The following is a 19,699-nucleotide window of genomic DNA, read 5'->3' on the forward strand; positions in this document are numbered from 1 at the left end:
TACACCTCTTTCTCACTATAAAAAAACCCCTTGTGCCAGTTTAGCATCTGCCTAAGCCATCATCAATTGTGGGCAAACTATCAAACAAATTTTCTTTTTAACTAAATATCAGCAATTTATTTTACAAAATTTTTCAGATAAAAATATAGAAACTTGACAACAAATTATAAACTAAAATAAAACTAAGAATTAATTAAAATAAGCCATTTACCTGTCCAGCATAGTGTTGACTCATCTGACCAATTAATTGACTTTGGTTATAAAAACTGTGATTTCTTTCAAAATACCCAAGTCTGGAAAAAGTAAAACATGAAGTAGATTAACTCCTAGTTCTGGATTCAAAACCTTTTATTTTCCTTAATCAATAAAAACAAAAGGAAATTTGGTAGAAACCTAGATGGCAATTTGTTGTGTAGATTAACAAAAGCAATTTATTTCCTATAAGGGGGGGAAAAAAACAACCTTTATCACAACACTCAGTTCTTCTAGAGTAGACTTATGGCAAGGAAGTAACCAATCATAGTCATAAGAGCAACTCACAGCTCCTACTACACATATATGCAAATGTAATATAGATTAAATTGTTGTTCATCTAGTGTTCTATCTGTGGTCATCAGAGTTTTGTTGTTGACATAAAATTGTAGCAGTTTATTTACATGAGGTCAGTAAAAAGTTTATAAAAAAAATTTTGTAGTTATTACATAGATTAGAATATGTATGTTTGTGTGTGTCTAAATAAAAAATAAGGCACACACACACACACACACACATTTGTTTCATATTTTGAGTTTATACCCTGTTGGGAAAGACTGCTATTGATCACTTCAAGAACAAAATATGTGAGACACATACTTGTGTCCATTCAAGCTATTAATATCTTAAATGTTTTTTGTCATCTTTTTAACTTTCAACTTCAGTAAACAGTCAACTTTAAGTTAAGTGGAAGATAAAACAATATTTGAGAATTAAATGAACAGACTTACTTGAAAACGACATCCTGAACATCAGTTAGTACAACACCAACACTCTGGAGGAAAATATTGAGAATGTTGGATTTAATTTCTGCTGGACCATCTTCTCCACCACCTTGCAGAGAGAAACTCAAATGAATCTGCAAAAAAAAAAAAAAAATTTTTTTCCTTACTCTTTTACATTAATTTTTGTTATCACACTTGCATGAGTAGCATGTTTTCATACTGGGGCAATTGTTTCCACTGAGTTTATATCCTGTTGGGATATAAACCCAATGGAAGGTTATATCCTAGTGGCTAACAACACAATATATTGAAATAACAGAGATATTGATAGAATAAATATGGGTTATGAGATTTATAAATGACAAACCACTGATCACTAAATTTAAATTTAATTTTGTAATTTTTTTAAGTAATGAGTTTGATTTGGATAAAAATCTGATAAATTTTTGTCCTTCATTAATTTCATTTCTTATAGATCAGTTGGTGAGCAAGCGTCTGACTGAATTTGATTTGAATGCAAACTTTCACTAGATACTTGTCACCACAAATTTATACATATGTTGTCTGGTTAGGATAAATGTGCTACCTTAACTTTCTTGAGGGAGAATGAATTCTTTCAACAAAATATTAACCTATCACTCATAGTTACTCACAAGAAAATTTGACAATTGTTTTCATAATATTTAGTTAAAACCATTAACTTTTGCAACAAAAAATAGAATATCTAATCCTAGTTTATTTTTAAATTTTCAAAGCATTAATATTAACCATTTAGTATTCAGATTACTCTACCAAATTAACTCGTTATTTATTCAAATTGTTTTGAATTAATCACACATCATCTTGTAGCTTTGAGATTTTGTAAATGTGATTGTCTATTTTTAAAACGACATTTTAGAGTCTGTGTGAGAGGCCAGATCTGATATTGGATCATTACTCCATTGTGGGCCTTGTTAATCTTTGTAGAAGACTAGTAATTGTCGAACATGGTTAGTACTGCAAAGCACAATAATCTCTTTCGTTGAATAATATCTATATTGCAATTTTAAATGAGAACTTTGTATTTGGGAAAGCTAACATTTCCCATATTTGGATTACAAACAAAATTATAAATAGAAGCTTACCTTGATAGGTGAGAAGTGTAAGTAGTCATAGAAGTTCTTTTGTTCTTCAACAAGAGACACACCAGCCACATCAATAAGTTCTGTCTGGGTTATCTTACAGTCTTCAAGGAACAGACGGGTCTACAGGTAAAATATTATATAGATTGAGTGAAATAATTGCTGAAGGTATTGTTGAGAGAGAGAGAGAGAGAGAAGAAAAAAGAGAAAATAGAGAGAGAGAGTGAAAGAGAGAAAAGAGGTATTGAGAGAGAAAGAGAGAATGAAAGCAGACAAAACATGCAAAGAAAGAAAACTAAGAGCAAAAAAAAAAAAAGAATGAGTTCTAACTGTGGAGAGCTAAACTATTCACATACTGAATAAAAAAAGCTTCTGTAGTAGTGATTTTGTCAAAAGTAATGTCATTCTAATGAGTTGTCTTAAGTCAGAACAGAAATTATAACTAAAAAACTACCTCTGGTAATTATTCCCTTTTGTTGGATTGTTTAGTATGTAAACAGAAGCAAGAAACTATTAAAAGAACGTTGGAGAAACTATCTTGGGTAAGTGGTTTGATGCAGAGTTGAACATATATATAAATGCAAAAAAAAAAAAAATTCATTGCTAAATTAATCTTTTTATTAATTGTATTCATAAAGCTGGTAGCTTAACATGTGAACAAGCAGTGGGATAAAATTTGATTCCATGAGGAAGAAGTCTATCGTTTTGGGCAGAACTTTCAGAGAATGAAAGAAATGTTAACTTATGCTGCAGGATAAATTCATTGGGGTTAATGAAAGTGAGGCTAAATTATAACAATTGAAGAATAAGGAAATGGGAAAGGAAGCAACATTTGAACCTCTTGGTAAAATATGTCACATGCGCAAACACACACACACACACCATCAGTAGTTCATATAACCTGGAAAAGAAGCAAACTCTAAAACATTAGAGCATTAATGTATTTAGAAGGTTGATTGTTATGGTTTCTAGATACAGGTAAGCACTTTACAGGTGTGAAACCAATGGTTACTCTCTGACTGGTTATAACACTCAGCCTGCTAAAGGTGTGTGTGTGTGTGTGTGTATATCTATATATATACGTGGAGGCGCAATGGCCCAGTGGTTAGGGCAGCGGACTCGCGGTCATAGGATCGCGGTTTCGATTCCCAGACCGGGCATTGTGAGTGTTTATTGAGCGAAAAACACCTAAAGCTCCACGAGGCTCCGACAGGGGATGGTGGTGAACCCTGTTGTACTTCCTGTTTCTGTTGTGCCTGTAATTCAAAGGGCCAGCCTTGTCACACTGTGTCACACTGAATATCCCCGAGAACTACATTAAGGGTACACGTGTCTGTGGAGTGCTCAGCCACTTGCACGTTAATTTCACGAGCAGGCTGTTCCATTGATCGGATCAACTGGAACCCTCGACGTCGTAAGCGACGGAGTCCCAACAACAATATATATATATACACACACGAGGTTATTACCAGTTCAACATATATTGTTTAATGTACACAGTATATAGTTATGAGCTACTAATAGTTTCATACATTGAAAATATCCTTCTGAATTTTTATAGTTAGCTTTTAAATAATAATTGGTCTCATGTGTTTCATAGGTTTGATTAAAAAAAAAAAAGTTATCCTGGGGAAGAATTTCAAACTATAATCTTTGGTAAGAAATACAACAATATCTCTAGCACAAATCTAAAACTCTCATAAGTCTTGTGATGAAGTTATACTTACCATACAGCCACTCCTGTGACTATATAATTAAACAACTTAATGATCAGTACCCTACTACTATTTTATCTAATTGAAGAAGTGAAATGCAAAGTCAACTTTAATAGGATCTGAACTCATAACCATAGGTATACACTAACATTTTTTTGATGACTCTACTGACCACACAAATGCAATTGTCTTCTGAAGTTGAAAAAATAAAAACAGATAAATACCTCTTCAGTGTTTGAAATGATTTCATCAGATGAGAATAGTTGAAGAACAGCATTCAAAAAGTTCTGGTCCACTTTTGCAGACATCTCTTGAATTAGCACCTTAAAGTATCTGAAAGGGAATAATTATTTGGGAATATAGTTTAAATATGGTAGTTAATGGTTGAATCCAAATAAATTTTTTACATAATAGCTAAAATCTACACAAAATGTGTACCAAAGACCCTACCCTAAAAGGTTACGTTGTATAAAATGTATTAAGCTATAAGCTATTTGTTGCATGAAAATGTTTTTACATGATTAGTAAATAGGTTCAAGAATATTGTAGTCTTTGCAAATAATAATAATAATAATAATACTAATACTAATACTGATACTAATAATAATAATAATATTCCTTTCTACTATAGGCACAAGGCCTGAAACTTGTGGGGAGGAGACTAGTCGATTACACTGTCAACTTTGTTGTCGCATCCTGTTTCGTCAAATTTACAGTTGTCACGCCATACAACAGCAAGCTCCACCACCTCATCAGTTGTTTCTTCTGGTTCGGATGATGATTTGGAGAACGAGTATTTTCCTAGTTCAGAATCAAATGATTCCAATAGCAATGATGATATTCCGGTGAATGAAAGGTACAAGCAGGCAGCAGTGAATGGCCCTGGACAACAGAGTGTTGTGTGGCGAGCAACAGACAATTTCGTCTGATGGCATGGGTTTACTGGTATGCCTGGCATAAAGGCAAACCTTGAGCATGGAAGTTTGCCATTGGAAATCTCCGAGTTTTTGATGGATGAAATATTCTAATATAAAGCGGACAAAATGAATGACTATGTTGAAAACCATCCCCAGCATGTCAGACCTGGGCATGGCAGTGATTGGTTTCCAACCACAGGGGACAAAATCAAACTTCTGCTTGCCCTGCTGATACTGATGGGCATCATGAAGAAACCAGCCCTGGTGTCATATTGGAATGAGGATCCAGCCACATTGACACCTTTCTGGAAATGATGCCACGTGATCGATTTTTGGCACTTCTTCAAAATCTACATTTCAACTCAGGCAAGAACTAGGATGACAGGCTGCACAAAATACGTCCTATCATTGACAAAGTAGCTGAACATTTTAGAACAGTGTATGTCCCCATACAGGACATTTGTGAGGACGAGAGTTTGGGGAAATTCAAGGGAAGGCTCTGGTTCAAACAATACAACTCAACCAAATGTACCCGCTTTGGGGTCAGGGTTTATAAAGCATACCAGTTAGCTGGCAGAGCCTGTGGATACATGTGGAATAACAAAATCGACACTGATCAGGACAGATTGGATCTTCTAGCCGCTACTCTAGTAGTGTCAACTGATGTTGTGTTGTTGCTGAATGAAAACTTGTTCCACAAAGGCTACAATATTTATATGGACAACTGGTTTTCCAGTCCAGACCTCTTCCTGCAGCTGCAAGTGAGGAGGACTAATGCCTGTGGGACTGTGCGGATACACAGAAAAAACATGTTGCCTGATCTTCACAAGATAAAACTTTGCTCTAGTGTGGTGTGACAAGAAAAACGTCTGCATGCTATCTACAATGCATTCTGCAAGCATGAAGGACATTAGGAAACAAGATGCAGATGGTAATACCATAATGAAACAGACAGTAGTTGTTTTATACAATGAAGGGATGGGTGAGGTTGATCACTCAGAACAGCTGGCAACGACACACAAATCGGTGAGAAAATTTGTGAAATGGTACAAAAACATTTTCTTGTATATAGTTGACATGTGGGTCCTGAACTCACATTTGATTTGGCAGATGCTTGGCGGTGTGGGGGATGGATTGACATTCAGGAATGTATTGTTCCATGAAATGATAGAAGTATCAAACCTGCCAAAGTACAGAAAGCATGGATGTCCCCATGCTAGACTCTCTCCTCGCTGCATGGTGGAGGGACGTGGACATTTTCCACAACTGTTTCCCCCTGCCACCAAGAAGACAAATGCTTCAAAGAGATGCACAGTATGTAAAGCAAAATAGATACCATTGTTCACAATGTGATATGTTACTGTGTGTGGTACTCTGTTTTTAACTCTACCACACTAAAGTCAATTTTTGAATTCATGTGATTGTAAATACATGAAATTGATCTGACTTATGCTGTCGAGTGATCTTATTCAGGAATAATACTGCATGAGCATTCTGCATAGGGATATAGTTTAGGTACATAAACAATACTTGCACTAAAGCGATTGATGTAAATATATGCCAAATGTTATCTCACACTGGGTGCTGATCTCAATCAGTGTGATTACCATTGCTGTTTGTAGCATCTTGGGCAAGTGTCTTCTACTATAGCTCTGGGCTGACCAAAGCCATGTGAGTGGATTTGATAGATAGAAATTGAAAGAAGCCCATCATGTATGTGTTTTGTTTCTGCATCCTGCCCTCCCACCCACAACTTGACAACTGGTGATTGTTTATGTCCTGCAATTTAGTAGTTCAGCAAAAGAAACCATTAGAATAAGTACAAGACTTACAAATAAGTATGGGGTTGATTTATTTGGACTAAAGTCCTTCAAGGTGATGCCCAACCATGGCAGAAATAAGTAAATGATAAAAAGATATCAACCGCTTAAAATATCATTGAAATAGAAAATCCATCCTGTATATATGTTTCAAATGTTATATAAAAATAAAGACCTCACTAATAATAACGTTTACTGGTGTAATTTGGAAATGTTTAGAGTAAAGAAAGCAAATTCCTAAAAAACTATAAAGAAAAGCAACTTACTTGACTTGAACAACATTGCTGTGTTCATGTTTTCGTTGCATAATACTGATTTCTGTGAAAGGTTTAGGAACTGAAAGAAAAAGATGGAGGAAACCCAAGTCAAATCAATACACCTTAATGATTAAGTTCTTGGTAAAAATAAAGAAATAAATGTTTCTTAAAAAGCACAGAGGCTTACAAGGAGCAATGTTCAGTGTTGATTTTTATGGTCTTGAGTATATTTGATATACATATCGCACTGTAGTCTATCACAAGTAATATTACTACAATAATCTAGTATATATTCTAGACTGTTAGGTGAGGCACATAAAAATAAATATTCTGCTTCATGAAAAAAACAAACACCCCACCCACCAAAACAAAAACATGAAGCAAATCTGAATGGAATCCAGAGTTTTAAGTTGAATACAATATTCATGTCCAGCTGATACCAGCATGGAAGACGGATGTCAAATAATGATGATGATAATGATTATGCAATCAATGGAGTTCCAAATTTAACATCATGTAGTTACACTGAAGTGCAAGATCAATACGACCAATTTCAATTTGAAAGATACTGTTAACTTTACACAGTTAAGATACAAGGTTTTCAAATTTGTATCTAAAATAAACTAGTAAAGTAAGAGAGGTAATATGGTTATCATGACATCAATAATAACAGTTAGCATTAAAGATATAAAGATATCAATAATTTTATACTGAACTTTATGGTATATATATATCCATAGATAATTAACATTTTATACAATATCAGTTGTAAAACTGAGGCACAGTGGTTGTGAGGCTAAGGTTCTGGAGTTGGACTACTGATTGGATACAGGTCACAAGTTCAAATCTTACAACAACTTTAACAATGGCATTGTGCTTTGGTAGAATTGTTGGCAGCTGGTAGAATTGTTGGCATGCCAGGCAAAGTGTTTAGTAGCATTTTGTCTGCATTTACGTTCTGAGTTCAAATGCCGTTAGGGGTCAACTTTGCTTTACATACTTTGAGGGTTGATGAAATAAGTACCAGTCGATATAATTGACTTACCCCTCTCCCGAACTTGCTGTTCTTGTGCCAAAATTTGAAACCAATATTACAAATACACGAATCACTGTATTGATCGGATTGTCAGCTGTTGTTTTACACTGATATCACAATATCTTTCATCAAAATGTAGCATTTGAATGATGCCACCCTGCTAACTGGGTGGGAAGACTGAAATTCTTCTGAATGGAACACCAGTCCATTGTAGAGTTACCTATTTACAGATGAGCAGACTGGAGCAGTATGGAACGACGAGTGTTGCTCAAGAACACGATGTACCACCAGTCTGGGAAATGAAACCATGGTTTTGTGATCATGAGAGCAACATCCTATCTACTAGGCCATGTACCTTCACAAATACATGAATAAACAAATAAATAAACGAAAAAAGAAAAGAAGAAAAACTGAAATGTTTTATATTCACTAACCACTATCAGCTGCTACAGATTTTGGAGGTGGAATTGGTGCCAAAACAGTTGGAAAAACTGCTCCACTGATTTGGTTATCCAACTGAAATAGAAAATCAGATTATGAAGATTAATAAAGAACTAGTACAATAATGATTATTCTTTAATTCTTCTATGACTATATTTCTAATAACAACAGATGAATTATTATGTTTCAATAAAATTTTTGAAATAATCCAGAATTTAAAATGGTTATTTTAAGATAATGAGTCATTGGATAAGCATGCTATTAATTTTAACCCCTGCCAGTTTAAAGCATTTTTATAATTTGTCCTCAATATCCATGCTTGTTTTCAGACTTTTAGTTAGCTCTTGTTTCATATATCCTAAGTCATATAAAACTTTTTTCATAAGTCCTAAGGGAATGTATATCATATATGATGCATGGACACCAGGGAAATATGTTGTGTATCACATGTAATACACAGGACAGGCAAAGGATAAATTTACAAATACATATTTCTAGTCTAGGACTAAGTACATATTCAGGAATAAGACAACTGATGATGTCAGAGATCAATCAGATTCAAACATAATGTAAATGCAGAAGTAAAAACATACACTAAAGATGAGGTTAGTAGATAGGTGATTTAAAAAAAAAATACAGTTTTAAAAGTTTTACTTTCTGAAATCTGCTGTTATTGCTTATGAGGTAAAATTTCAGTTGAAATTTTTAATTTAAATATGTAAATTTTGATACAAATAATTTTAGGTAAATTGGTATCATAGTGTCGAAGGCTGTCTCAAGTGATATTGTATTGGAAGGGTTAAAGAAATGGGTGGGTGGTTGAAAAAGAAAAAGCTAAGAATGCATTAATCCTATCCTATTCTGACTATATTTTTTAAAACTATACTGCTTTTGTTTCAATTAATTCTGAAAATGATGGAGAATTTAGTGAAATAAGTGTCATTATTAATCAGGTTTATGGAACATAAATTAACAAGAAATTTGGATGGTAGGTTTTAACTTAGATCACTTTAAAACAAGAAGATTGATTCATCGAATGAGAGGTGGTTCTCAGGTGGGTTGGTATCAAAAGGGTTAAAAAGTAGCAGAGTCATGGTTTACCTGGAGACGATTAATTTTAGCATGCAACTGTAGTTGATGAGGTGAAGTTTTATATTGTAACCAGATTCCATCCTGGAAGCTTCGTCTAATGATGCGTTTGTTCGGTTTAGTCATAATCATTTCTTTGAAATCAACCTGAGATTTTAAAAGAGAATGTGTTAATGTCACAACTAATAAAAAAAGTAACAATGGGGACTCCCTCACCCCCAGACATTATGAAGATGATAATGTATGTATGGATATATATATCCTTTCTGCTCTAGGCATAAGGCCTGAAATTTTTGGGGAATGGGTAGTTGATTATATCAACTCCCAGTACTCAACTGGTACTTATTTTATTGACCCTGAATGGAAGAAAAGCAAAGTCAACCTTGGTGGAATTTGAACTCAGAGAGTAAAGACAGATGAAATGCCACTAAGTATTTTTCCTAGTGTACTAACAATGCTGCCTTACATACATGGATGTATATCAGCACAAGATCTACAACTGTGAACAAAAGTAGTTGTAAAAAAAAAATTGAGCTCAGGAAAACAGAAATGAACACACTCAGGTACAGACCCCCACCTCACAGACATCCACATAAATAATAATTGTTTCAAATTTTGACACAAGGTCAACAATGTTAGTGAGAGGGGATTAGTCAATTACATTGTCAATTTCTAATTACATTAGTCAATTACATAGACCCCAATTCTTGACCAGTACTTTATTTTATTGACTCTAAAAGAATGAAAAGCAAAGTTGACCTTGGTGGGATGAGAGCTCAGCAGCATACACAAATAATAACAAACATTACTAATAATATGCATAATTTATTGAAAAATGTCATCAACTTCATCAATTTAACATTCACTTTTCCATATATGCATGGGTTTGATGGAGTTCATTGAGGCAGATTTTCAATGGATGGATGTCTTTCCTGTTGCTAACCCTCACCTATTTCCAAGCAAGGTAATATTTCTCAATGGCCAGACAGTCTTGCAGAATATTGGAAATGAATGACACTGCTTGTATGACATTACCAACAATTTCACAACTATCATATGATGTCAAGACAAGAACACACACATACACAATGGGATTTTATTCAGTTTCAGTTTCTATCATTAAATCCACCCACAAGGACTTGGTTGGCCCATGGGTTTTAGCAGAAGATACTTGCCCAAGAGGCCATGCAGAGGGACTGAACTTCTTACTATACAGTCATACCTCCACCAATAAATGTGCCAAATAACATAGAACTTTTAATAGAGAAATGACCAACAAGATATTGAGGTAAATATTACTCAAAGTTGTGATGCATATGTCCTGTGTCCCAAAATGCTAATACAGCAAAAGAAAACAACTTCATAAATATTTATGAAACATTTAGTAGGTGGGATGAGTATATTGTTAAAAAAATATAGTTATTTGGTATCACTCTAAATTATTCTCAGAGGTAGAAGTACTAGAGTTAATTTGTTCAACTGAAACCCTTCAAAGTGGTTCCCCAGTATGGTCTCAGTCCAATGGTTGAAACAAGTAAAACAAAAGATAAAAGACAGCACTTCACAAGATTAAAAAAAAAAAAATTTGTACTTACTTCAAATTTATTTTCTAAAGTCTTGCGGGATGAAGCTGCTGCATTACCTAGAGAAAGTTCGTTGAGATATTTTTGGTAACCATCTTCCAAGTAGGCGCACGACTTCAAATTCAAGGCTTTGAACCGTTTTTTCTTTTCCTCCCAAATGACACCAGAACTAAAAATGAATTGTAAGCCAATTTCAATATCTCAGTAAAAATATAAAATAAGGAAATATTCTGTAGGATGAATACACACTAAACTGTTGCACATGGAAGAATGTTAAATTTAAAACAGAAACAATAGATTAAACTGGCACAATAGAACCTGGGAAATCATTACATCATGAGATGTGATACCAGTAGTCCAATCCATGCCAGTATGGAAAATCTATGTTAAACTGTGATGATGGTGATTATGTATGTATGTATGTATGTATATATATATATATATATATATATATATATATATATATATATTGATATTTTGCTTAGGCACTGTGAGGCTAATGACCTAGTATAGAACTCAATATACATGTGCTTCAGAATGAAGCATTAGTTGAATAGAGAGCAGTTATAAGAAAATGAGATGACAAAGGAATAAATGAGTTATTCTTTGCTCATTTCAGTTTTTTTACACACACACACACACACACACAATGTTACATCATAAAACATGTGTGCACACACAAATTGTTACAAGAAAAAAATTCACCTCAAGAGGCAAAAGTTACATTAGCATTAGGGCAAAAAGATTGTATCATGTCTCTTCCCAAAGATATTGAAAAATATTTAATGTGTATGTACATGTGTACATGTGTGTGTGCACATATATATATATATCTCATCATCATCATTCAATGTTTGCCTTCCGTGCTGGCATAGATTGGGCAGTCTGATAGCAGCTGGCAAGCCAGAGGACCATGCCAACCTCTGCTGCTTGCTTTGACATGGTTTCTGTGGCTGGATGCCCTTCTTATTGCCAACCACTATATAGAGTGTGCTGGGTGCTTTTTATGTAGCACTAGTGTGGTTATCAAGTAACTTACAAGAGAATACCCCTCAATTGATGGGATAGAGGCAGTAGTACTAAGGGAAACAGCTTTGTGCCAGGAGATGAGAGGTTAGAGTATGATAAAGGGATAGAAACATGTGTCTTCCAGTAGAGGAGATATATAGCTAACCCTATGCTGAACCAAATGAGATGTGAACTGTATATTCTATGAGTCACAAAGAACTGCCATGAAATATATATTATATGAACTAGTGTGATACCATGAAATGTATACTTTATAAGCCACAGAAAGATGCTGTGAAACTTGCTGTTAGAACTAAGATGAGAAATCATAAGAACCATAAAATGTATGCTGTACCAACCCCAGTAAGCTATTGTGCAATGTTTACTCTAACACTTGTTACTAAGTAAAGTAAAATGTATGGAAGGCCACAAGAAGCTACAAGATTACATACCTGGTGATACCTAGATAGGCCACTTCTGTCTGGTTGTAATTATTTACCAAAGACAATCCTAATCCAAATATAAACAAGTTGATTTCTTGTTCAATTCGCTCAAGTTCACCAGCCTGCAGATTAGATACAGAATTAGAAAAAAATTTAAACAATCTTATCTTTAAGAAGTTTTTAGTGTCTAGAAAAAGAGCCTAGAAAATTTGTTTACCTGTTGAGCAATTGTAACCAGAGCTAAATCTTGACTGAATAATAATACACGTTGCATTCCATCCAAGAAAGACACCCAATACACTTTGGTGTCATTGTCTGCAAAGAATTCTCCAATTCCATCCTGAAATTAGAAATAGAATTGATTATAATACCTCATAGCATAATATATGTAATATATGTCCATAAAAATACAACTATTGCCGCTGTTGTAATTCTTAATGCAAAGATTGAAGTTCGGTCTTCTTTTAGAGATATGGAAATCATGTTCCCAGCTCCCAGTTCCCAAACCAAGACACATTTAATATTATAGGGGGGTGTTACAGTTGATTAGCCCCAGGTTAAATTTGATTGGTTATATTTTTCATCTAGCCAGATGGTTCTCAACCATTTTTTACCTATGGACCCCTTTGTTTACTATTTTATTCTGGTGGACCCCCATAGCCAATTGATGCTTAAAAACTAATTTTATGGATACTTATTTCAAAATTCGTATTTTGTTATTCATTCATTTGCTTGCATAGGTTGAATTATATAAAATGTTAGAGAAACAAATCAAGCTGTTTCTAGCAATACATAGATTTAAAGCAAAACTTTTTATGGACCCTTAAAATACTACTGTGGATCCCTAATTTGCTATTTTGCTAGCTTGGACCCCAAAAATCTTATATGGACCTCTGTTGAGAACCACTGCTGTAGCTGATAAAATGCAAATGAAAACAGCTATGAATTGGGTGCCATATGTTGGCAGGTGTTAAAAGGGTAAGTTGAAGATCCCTTGGTGGTGGACATTTTAAGATAACCTTGAAAACAGTTAATGTTATGTGGAATGGATACGCAAGAGTAGCTGCCAACTGAACCCTGTGAAGGAAGCTTGCTGTATAATGCAGGACAACCTAAAGCTTAAGAGATTTGATAGAGTAGATCTATGATCAAAGGCCTCCAGCCGTGATCACCTGCTTTGTTTTTGAACACAGTGTAATGAGGACTACATCAGTTAATGAGTATTTCCTTTATTAATGATGATAGGATCTTATTTGACGGAAATTTGACTGTTATCTCTTGCAGGTTATCTCTGTTGTTGGTTTTTTATAGTTGTACTTTTATGATTGAAGGCATTTTATTTATCCCGTCTACTTAAAATATTTTTGAAGACATTGTGTCTAGAACTACATTATTCAATGTCTCCTTCTTATATTTAGTCCTTTAGCATTTAAACCGGCCATATCCAGCCAAAATATTCTACTTGTTTTATGCTCAAACTGAGCAGATCTGGTTTTTCATACCTTACTCTACAATGTCATTTTAAAACTAAACAATCACATCATTGAAACATTGAAGCTATGTAATATTGTATGAATAATTCAAAACAACATGAATAAATAAGTATTGCATTTGACAGATTAATCTGAATGCTAAAGAGTTAAGAGGGTGTGATTTGAGAGAGATTTAGTTGCTATTTCTAGCAGATCAAAACGATCTTGCAGAGGCTCCCTTGCTGGTTCATTTATGGTGGAATGAGAACCTATGATGGCTTACTCGATGAAAATTGATTAAGTAGTCAACGTATTGGCAGTTCATATTATGTCACCGGTGATGCATTATTGCTGTGATCAACTGCACAATCCATCATTCAATGGCTCTCTGCTGTAGGCAATAATGAGCATTAAAATTAGGTTGCAGTGTCAAGTTCAAGTCCTGCAGTGGTCTGTAGGAAGTAATGATACGATTCTACTTTCACTTTTATGTCTACTTTAAAGCAGTATAACAAAAATTAATCTTTTGGAATATAATCCAGCTTCTCATTCGTATTTTCTCTAAAAATTACACCACCCCTTATAATATTTCTCCTTATGATGTTGCTTAATACAATTACCATGTATTTCAAATATTCCTGAAAATATTTCTTTTCCCCATACAGAAACACACACGTGTGCTGTCTCTCTCTCTCTCTCTCTCTCTCTCACTCCCTCTCTGATTCTGACATACCTGAGTGAGATTATTCTTTAATTCTTTGGTAGTTCCACATGTCCAGATGAGTTCTCTGTTTCCTGAAGGATTTTCCCAGGTATATAGCATGGCTTGTTCTGATCCTAGCATATGGGTGGTTTTCACATCTCTAAACAAACATAGGAAAATAACATATTATATATATATATATATATATATATATATATATATATATATACATATATATATCATCAATGATGATAATAATGAGATATATATATATATAGGTTCAAAAAAGGAAAAAGACAAAAAACAACAACAAAAACAACAACGTGAGGACATGATACAGATTGTGTTACTGGACGCTCGGGAAAGGAAAAAAAGAGAATTTGACGTTTCGAGCGGAGCTCTTCGTTGGAAACAAAGGAAAGTCCAAAGAAGGGAAAAACAGAGGAAGAAAAATCGCCAACGATACCCATGAGGTTACATTGTGGAATGACCGGAAGGGAAAGGGTGGAGGAAAAGTTCTTTCTAAGACAGGAGAGTGCAAGAGAGGGAGGTAAGTATGTGTGTGTGCGTGCATATATATATATATATATATATATATATATATATATATATATATATATATATATATACATACAAGAATAAATAATAAATTTCAAAGGTGAAATAATTTCTTAAGTAATTAAAAAATGATATCTTGCTTTTGACGAAAATTTCAGCAAATTAAAATAAAGCAAACAGCATATCTTACTTCTGGCTAAACTGGACTGAACACCTATCGGTGTGGTTCACCAAAAGAACAGAGGCCATACCAGATTTGTAGTTGGTCAGTGTTGTAATAAAGGAAGTTTCTGTTATTTGGCAATCAATGTTGATTCCTCCATACTGAAAAATAACGATAGTTCAAAGACTTAAAAAGAAGTTAGTAAGAACTATAATGGACTCAATATAAGTTGTAGTGAAAGGAAAAACAAAAGAAAAAAGAATGAATAAACAAGAGATTATTCAAAGATTGCTGTATAGAATAAAATTGAGATGAAGTATGATATCCAGATGTTTAGTCTCACAGAGACAATGACAAGAGATCAAGACTTTTGATGATTTGCTGTGCTCGAGAAGACACGTCAAGCTAAGTGTAATCATGGTTAATGCTGGTGACATGAAAGGCACTCATGCCTGTGACACTTGTGAAGCACCTGTGCTGGTGACATGTAAAAGGCACCCATACCATTAACATGCAAAAGGCACCTAGTACACTCTATGGAGTGGTTGGCATTAGAAAGGGCATCCAGCAGTAGAAACAAAGCCAAAACAGATTGGAGCCTGATGCAGCTCTTTGGCTTATCAGTTCCAGTCAAACCATTTAACCCAGGAAAATGGATGCTAAATGATGATGATGATAAAACTGTTATTGTTCTTGAGAAAGGCATGTACTCCTGTTTCCACCATAATAATTTACCTTAAAAAAATTTAGTGAATTGTAGACATAGTGTCTGGGGGAAGTCGAGTGAAGAACAGTGCATGAGGTAAAATGTGGTCATAAAGTGAAAGCTGATACAATCATGGGCCAAAGTCATTTAATTATTCTTCTAGAAAATATTGTTGATGTGGATGTCTATGGGCATAGGTATGGCTGTGGGGTTAAGAGGTCTATTTTGCAACCATGATTCCAGGTTCAATTCCACTATGCAGCAGTTTGAGCAAGTGTCTTCTACTATAGCTTTAGTTTAATCAATGTTTTGTGAATGAAATTTGGTAGACAAAAACTGTGCAGAAGTTTGTGTGTGTGTGTGCATGTGTGTTTGGTGTAATACATATATGTGTGTAAATGTTTTTTGGTCATGCATATGAGGTAAAGATGTAACCATTGTTGAGAAAACTGAAAAATCATTGTTTCCATATAAAATTACTGTGTAGTATTAGTTTTACAGTGAATTGCAATCCTTTGATATACTTGACATATAAATTGTTGTGAACCAATGATTGGGCCATTAAAAACTTGTAACCATTGACAGAATTGTTCACCAAATAAATTACAAAAAGAAGAAAAGAAATATAGAAAAATAATAAAAATTACATTGTTTTCCAATTTAAGAAGAGTTGAATGAGGTTTGATTATGGAGAAGACATTGGTCTCTTCATTTGTATCTAGAACTTTGGCTTTCAATTCGATCTTTGTTGTCAGAGGCCAGAATGGTATACATTGTTGTGGACGGATTTCAATCCAGCTAGATGGATCAGGAGTTATTTCTTGAACTAAATATGTTAGCTGAAATTATACAAAATTGAGAGAAAAAAAAAAAAGAAATTTAACAACAGTTAAGTATATTGATTAATTATTTTATGTAGTAAATTTTTATTGAGACTGATGACAGTTGAGGCTTGCCAAATCAACATAATATTGGACAACCAACTTTATATTGTTTTAATGCACAGTTGAAGGCTGAGAGACCGCTGTGCCCAAAGCCTTTGCAGGCATCCCTAGATTTTGAGTGAAAGGATTAAATAATGCGAAGTGTCAGGGTAGCAGGTAGAACAATATAGATGATAGAAGAGGGAGAGGGATGTGCATTGGATGAGCTTAGTTGGTACATAGCTTGCTATATAGAGGAGTATTTGTGCAAGTAGAATTGGATCTGTCCCAGATATATGAGCAGTGCTTCACCATGGGGGACACTTCAGCTTAAAAGAGGACAGCAGCAGGGTTGGCTGAAGTATTTTTAGGCTTTAACTCTTTTAGCCTTTAAACAGGCCATATCCAACCAAGATACTACCTGTTTTATGTACAAACTGGCTTGATCTGGCTTCTCACATCTACCTTAAAATTAATTCTAAAAATAAACACTCACATCATCAAAATCTTGAAGTCACACAACATAATTCATGATTAATTCAAAACAATGTCAAATATGCATTAATTCGACAGAGTAATCTTAATGCTAAAGGGTTAAAGAGGAAACCCATCCTTTTAGATGCAGTTTCAGGTACGCCCACAGATGTGTGGTCATCAGAAAAAGGCATCATATTTTGTAAAGTCTAGCATTTGTAAAGTTATAAAGTTCTCAGTTGTGTGAGGATTATTAATAAGGAAGGTGTAATGCTGTAGACAACAAAACAGATTGTTGTTTAACTCCAAATTAGTCCTGATTGAGCATGTATTGTGCATAAGTTTTCAAGATATGTAGGACTAAAGAGTTGGTCCATTTATACACAAGGATAATAACTCTTACAGGATAAGACAACAAAGCTGTAGGAAAGGAACTATCGAATGGCACTGTAAAAAATGAGGGGAGTGTTTTCTAAGCATAAAGTGTTGAATTTAACTCCACCTATGTGTATAACTTAGAAAGGAGGTGGATCCTCCATAGTTAGACTACCCTAGATACATTACAAAAACTCCAGCGATGCCCCAATGATTCAATATTTTATGAAATGCACCATCATTTGTAGATATTGTAGTTAAGAATGTAAATTAAGTTTGAGATAGACAAAAAAGACCCCAAAAAACCCCCTCTGTATTATCAAGCATACTGTCTCAGTTTCAGATGTAAGAAGTTAAGATGAAAACAGAAACACACACAAAAATAGTAGTTATATGAAACAAAATCAAAAATACATTGAATTTCATTTGAAGATTAATAATATATATTTTAATTATTTGAGCAATGTACATTTATTAGATAAAACTTTTAAAAGATTGGTTGAAAAAATTTGCTCAGCAGCAACCATTTTACCTCTGAAGTATTTAGCATCATGTGGTATGGGGTGAAGGTTACGATTTTTGTTAAACCAGAGGAAGATAAACGGATGTTAACACCAACCTAAAGAAAAAGAGAGATAAATGTTTTAAATACATTTCATAATTGTAACAGTTATAAAACTTTCATGCATTCTTGTTTTATATAGAGTGTACAAAGCAATAAGGACCTATAGTTCCAAATTTATAGGTGTTTAAGACTAATATAAAGGAGCTGTACAAGAAGGATTTATTTTGATTATGCATAATGACAAATTTGTAAAAGTGTGTAAAGCAAACTTAAGAGATTCCAATATATCATTGCTACTTATTTTATTGATAAAAGAAGAATGAAAAGTAAAGTCAGCTTTAACTAGTTTTGAAATGAAATAAGAACCCTCACGTTTCAGTCATCATCACCACATTTAAGCAATAGAAAGTTACAAAATATATTGCTATGCGGAGTTTTCTAACATGCTTATGGTGTTAGTTTTTAAGCTATATGCTGACAAGATTTCCAAATAAAGCAAAAGGTTTACTGCAGACTGAATTCTTCACATATGTCAGTATCTATATATTCCTAATTACAAAATTGTAATTTTCAACTTTGGTGGTCAGAGTCAAAGCTCACTTTGCAACCACAGGGTTTTGGGTTCAGTTCCACTGCATAGCACCTTGAGCAAATGTTTTCTACTTTAGCTTCAAGTCAACCAATGCCCTGTGAGTGAATCTGGTTGACAGAAACTGTATGGAAAGGCTATCATACACATACATGCGCGTGTGTGTGCATGTATGTATATGTGTGTGTCCCCATCACTGCTTGAGAACTGGTGTTTACATCCCCATAACTTAGCAGTGTAGCATAAAGACCAACAGAATAAGTACCAGACTTAAAAATAAGGTCTGGAGTTAAAAACCTTCAAGGTAGCACCCCAGTATTGCTGCAGTTCAATGACTGAAACAAGCAAGAGGTTGAAAATATATATAGCTATTTGATTGTTTTGTTCTCTGATTGGACATTGTGAGTGAGTTCATGGAATATAAAGGAAACTAATTGTTCTCCAGCTGGATACTCCATATAGGAAAGAGGACTGAATCAATGTGGACATGCTTTTTGACAGAGACAAAGACCTGGAGGAAACAACAAAGGACATTCCATTCTATTCTGCCATCATTTTGCCCAGCATGCTAACAGCTTTGCCAGCTTGCCACCTTGAAAGTTCCTTCCCGAGTCATATAGACTCATTGGGTCAGTTTCCTGTTTTCCGTGGCACTTATATTCCCCACTGGATGAGATACTGGTCCATCACAGGATTACTCACTTTTGCCAGCTGAGTGATCTTCTGGCTCTTATGATAATAACAGGTGAAGTTTCTTAATGAAA

General features: G+C 34.3%; 1 protein-coding gene across 6 annotated transcripts in view; it reads right to left on the bottom strand.

Moving 5' to 3' along the window:
* The window catches only part of LOC106874512 (intermembrane lipid transfer protein VPS13A), a 265,132-nt gene that overhangs the window by 16,820 nt on the left and 228,613 nt on the right, over positions 1 to 19,699 (bottom strand). For all 6 annotated transcript variants that reach the window (XM_089365902.1, XM_089365901.1, XM_089365898.1 and 3 more), the window contains 14 exons: positions 18,314 to 18,400; positions 16,657 to 16,848; positions 15,331 to 15,464; positions 14,613 to 14,742; positions 12,625 to 12,747; positions 12,417 to 12,529; positions 10,969 to 11,125; positions 9,386 to 9,520; positions 8,278 to 8,359; positions 6,817 to 6,886; positions 4,038 to 4,146; positions 2,102 to 2,221; positions 984 to 1,111; positions 212 to 293 (listed from right to left, as the gene is read on the bottom strand). In XM_089365902.1, the coding sequence (XP_089222028.1) occupies positions 212 to 293; positions 984 to 1,111; positions 2,102 to 2,221; positions 4,038 to 4,146; positions 6,817 to 6,886; positions 8,278 to 8,359; positions 9,386 to 9,520; positions 10,969 to 11,125; positions 12,417 to 12,529; positions 12,625 to 12,747; positions 14,613 to 14,742; positions 15,331 to 15,464; positions 16,657 to 16,848; positions 18,314 to 18,400 (1,662 nt within the window). The remainder of the gene's footprint in view (positions 1 to 211; positions 294 to 983; positions 1,112 to 2,101; positions 2,222 to 4,037; positions 4,147 to 6,816; positions 6,887 to 8,277; positions 8,360 to 9,385; positions 9,521 to 10,968; positions 11,126 to 12,416; positions 12,530 to 12,624; positions 12,748 to 14,612; positions 14,743 to 15,330; positions 15,465 to 16,656; positions 16,849 to 18,313; positions 18,401 to 19,699) is intronic.

Source organism: Octopus bimaculoides, chromosome 18, assembly GCF_046866305.1.
Source record: "Octopus bimaculoides isolate indiv1 chromosome 18, ASM4686630v1, whole genome shotgun sequence".
In the NCBI taxonomy this organism is placed as follows: domain Eukaryota; kingdom Metazoa; phylum Mollusca; class Cephalopoda; order Octopoda; family Octopodidae; genus Octopus; species Octopus bimaculoides.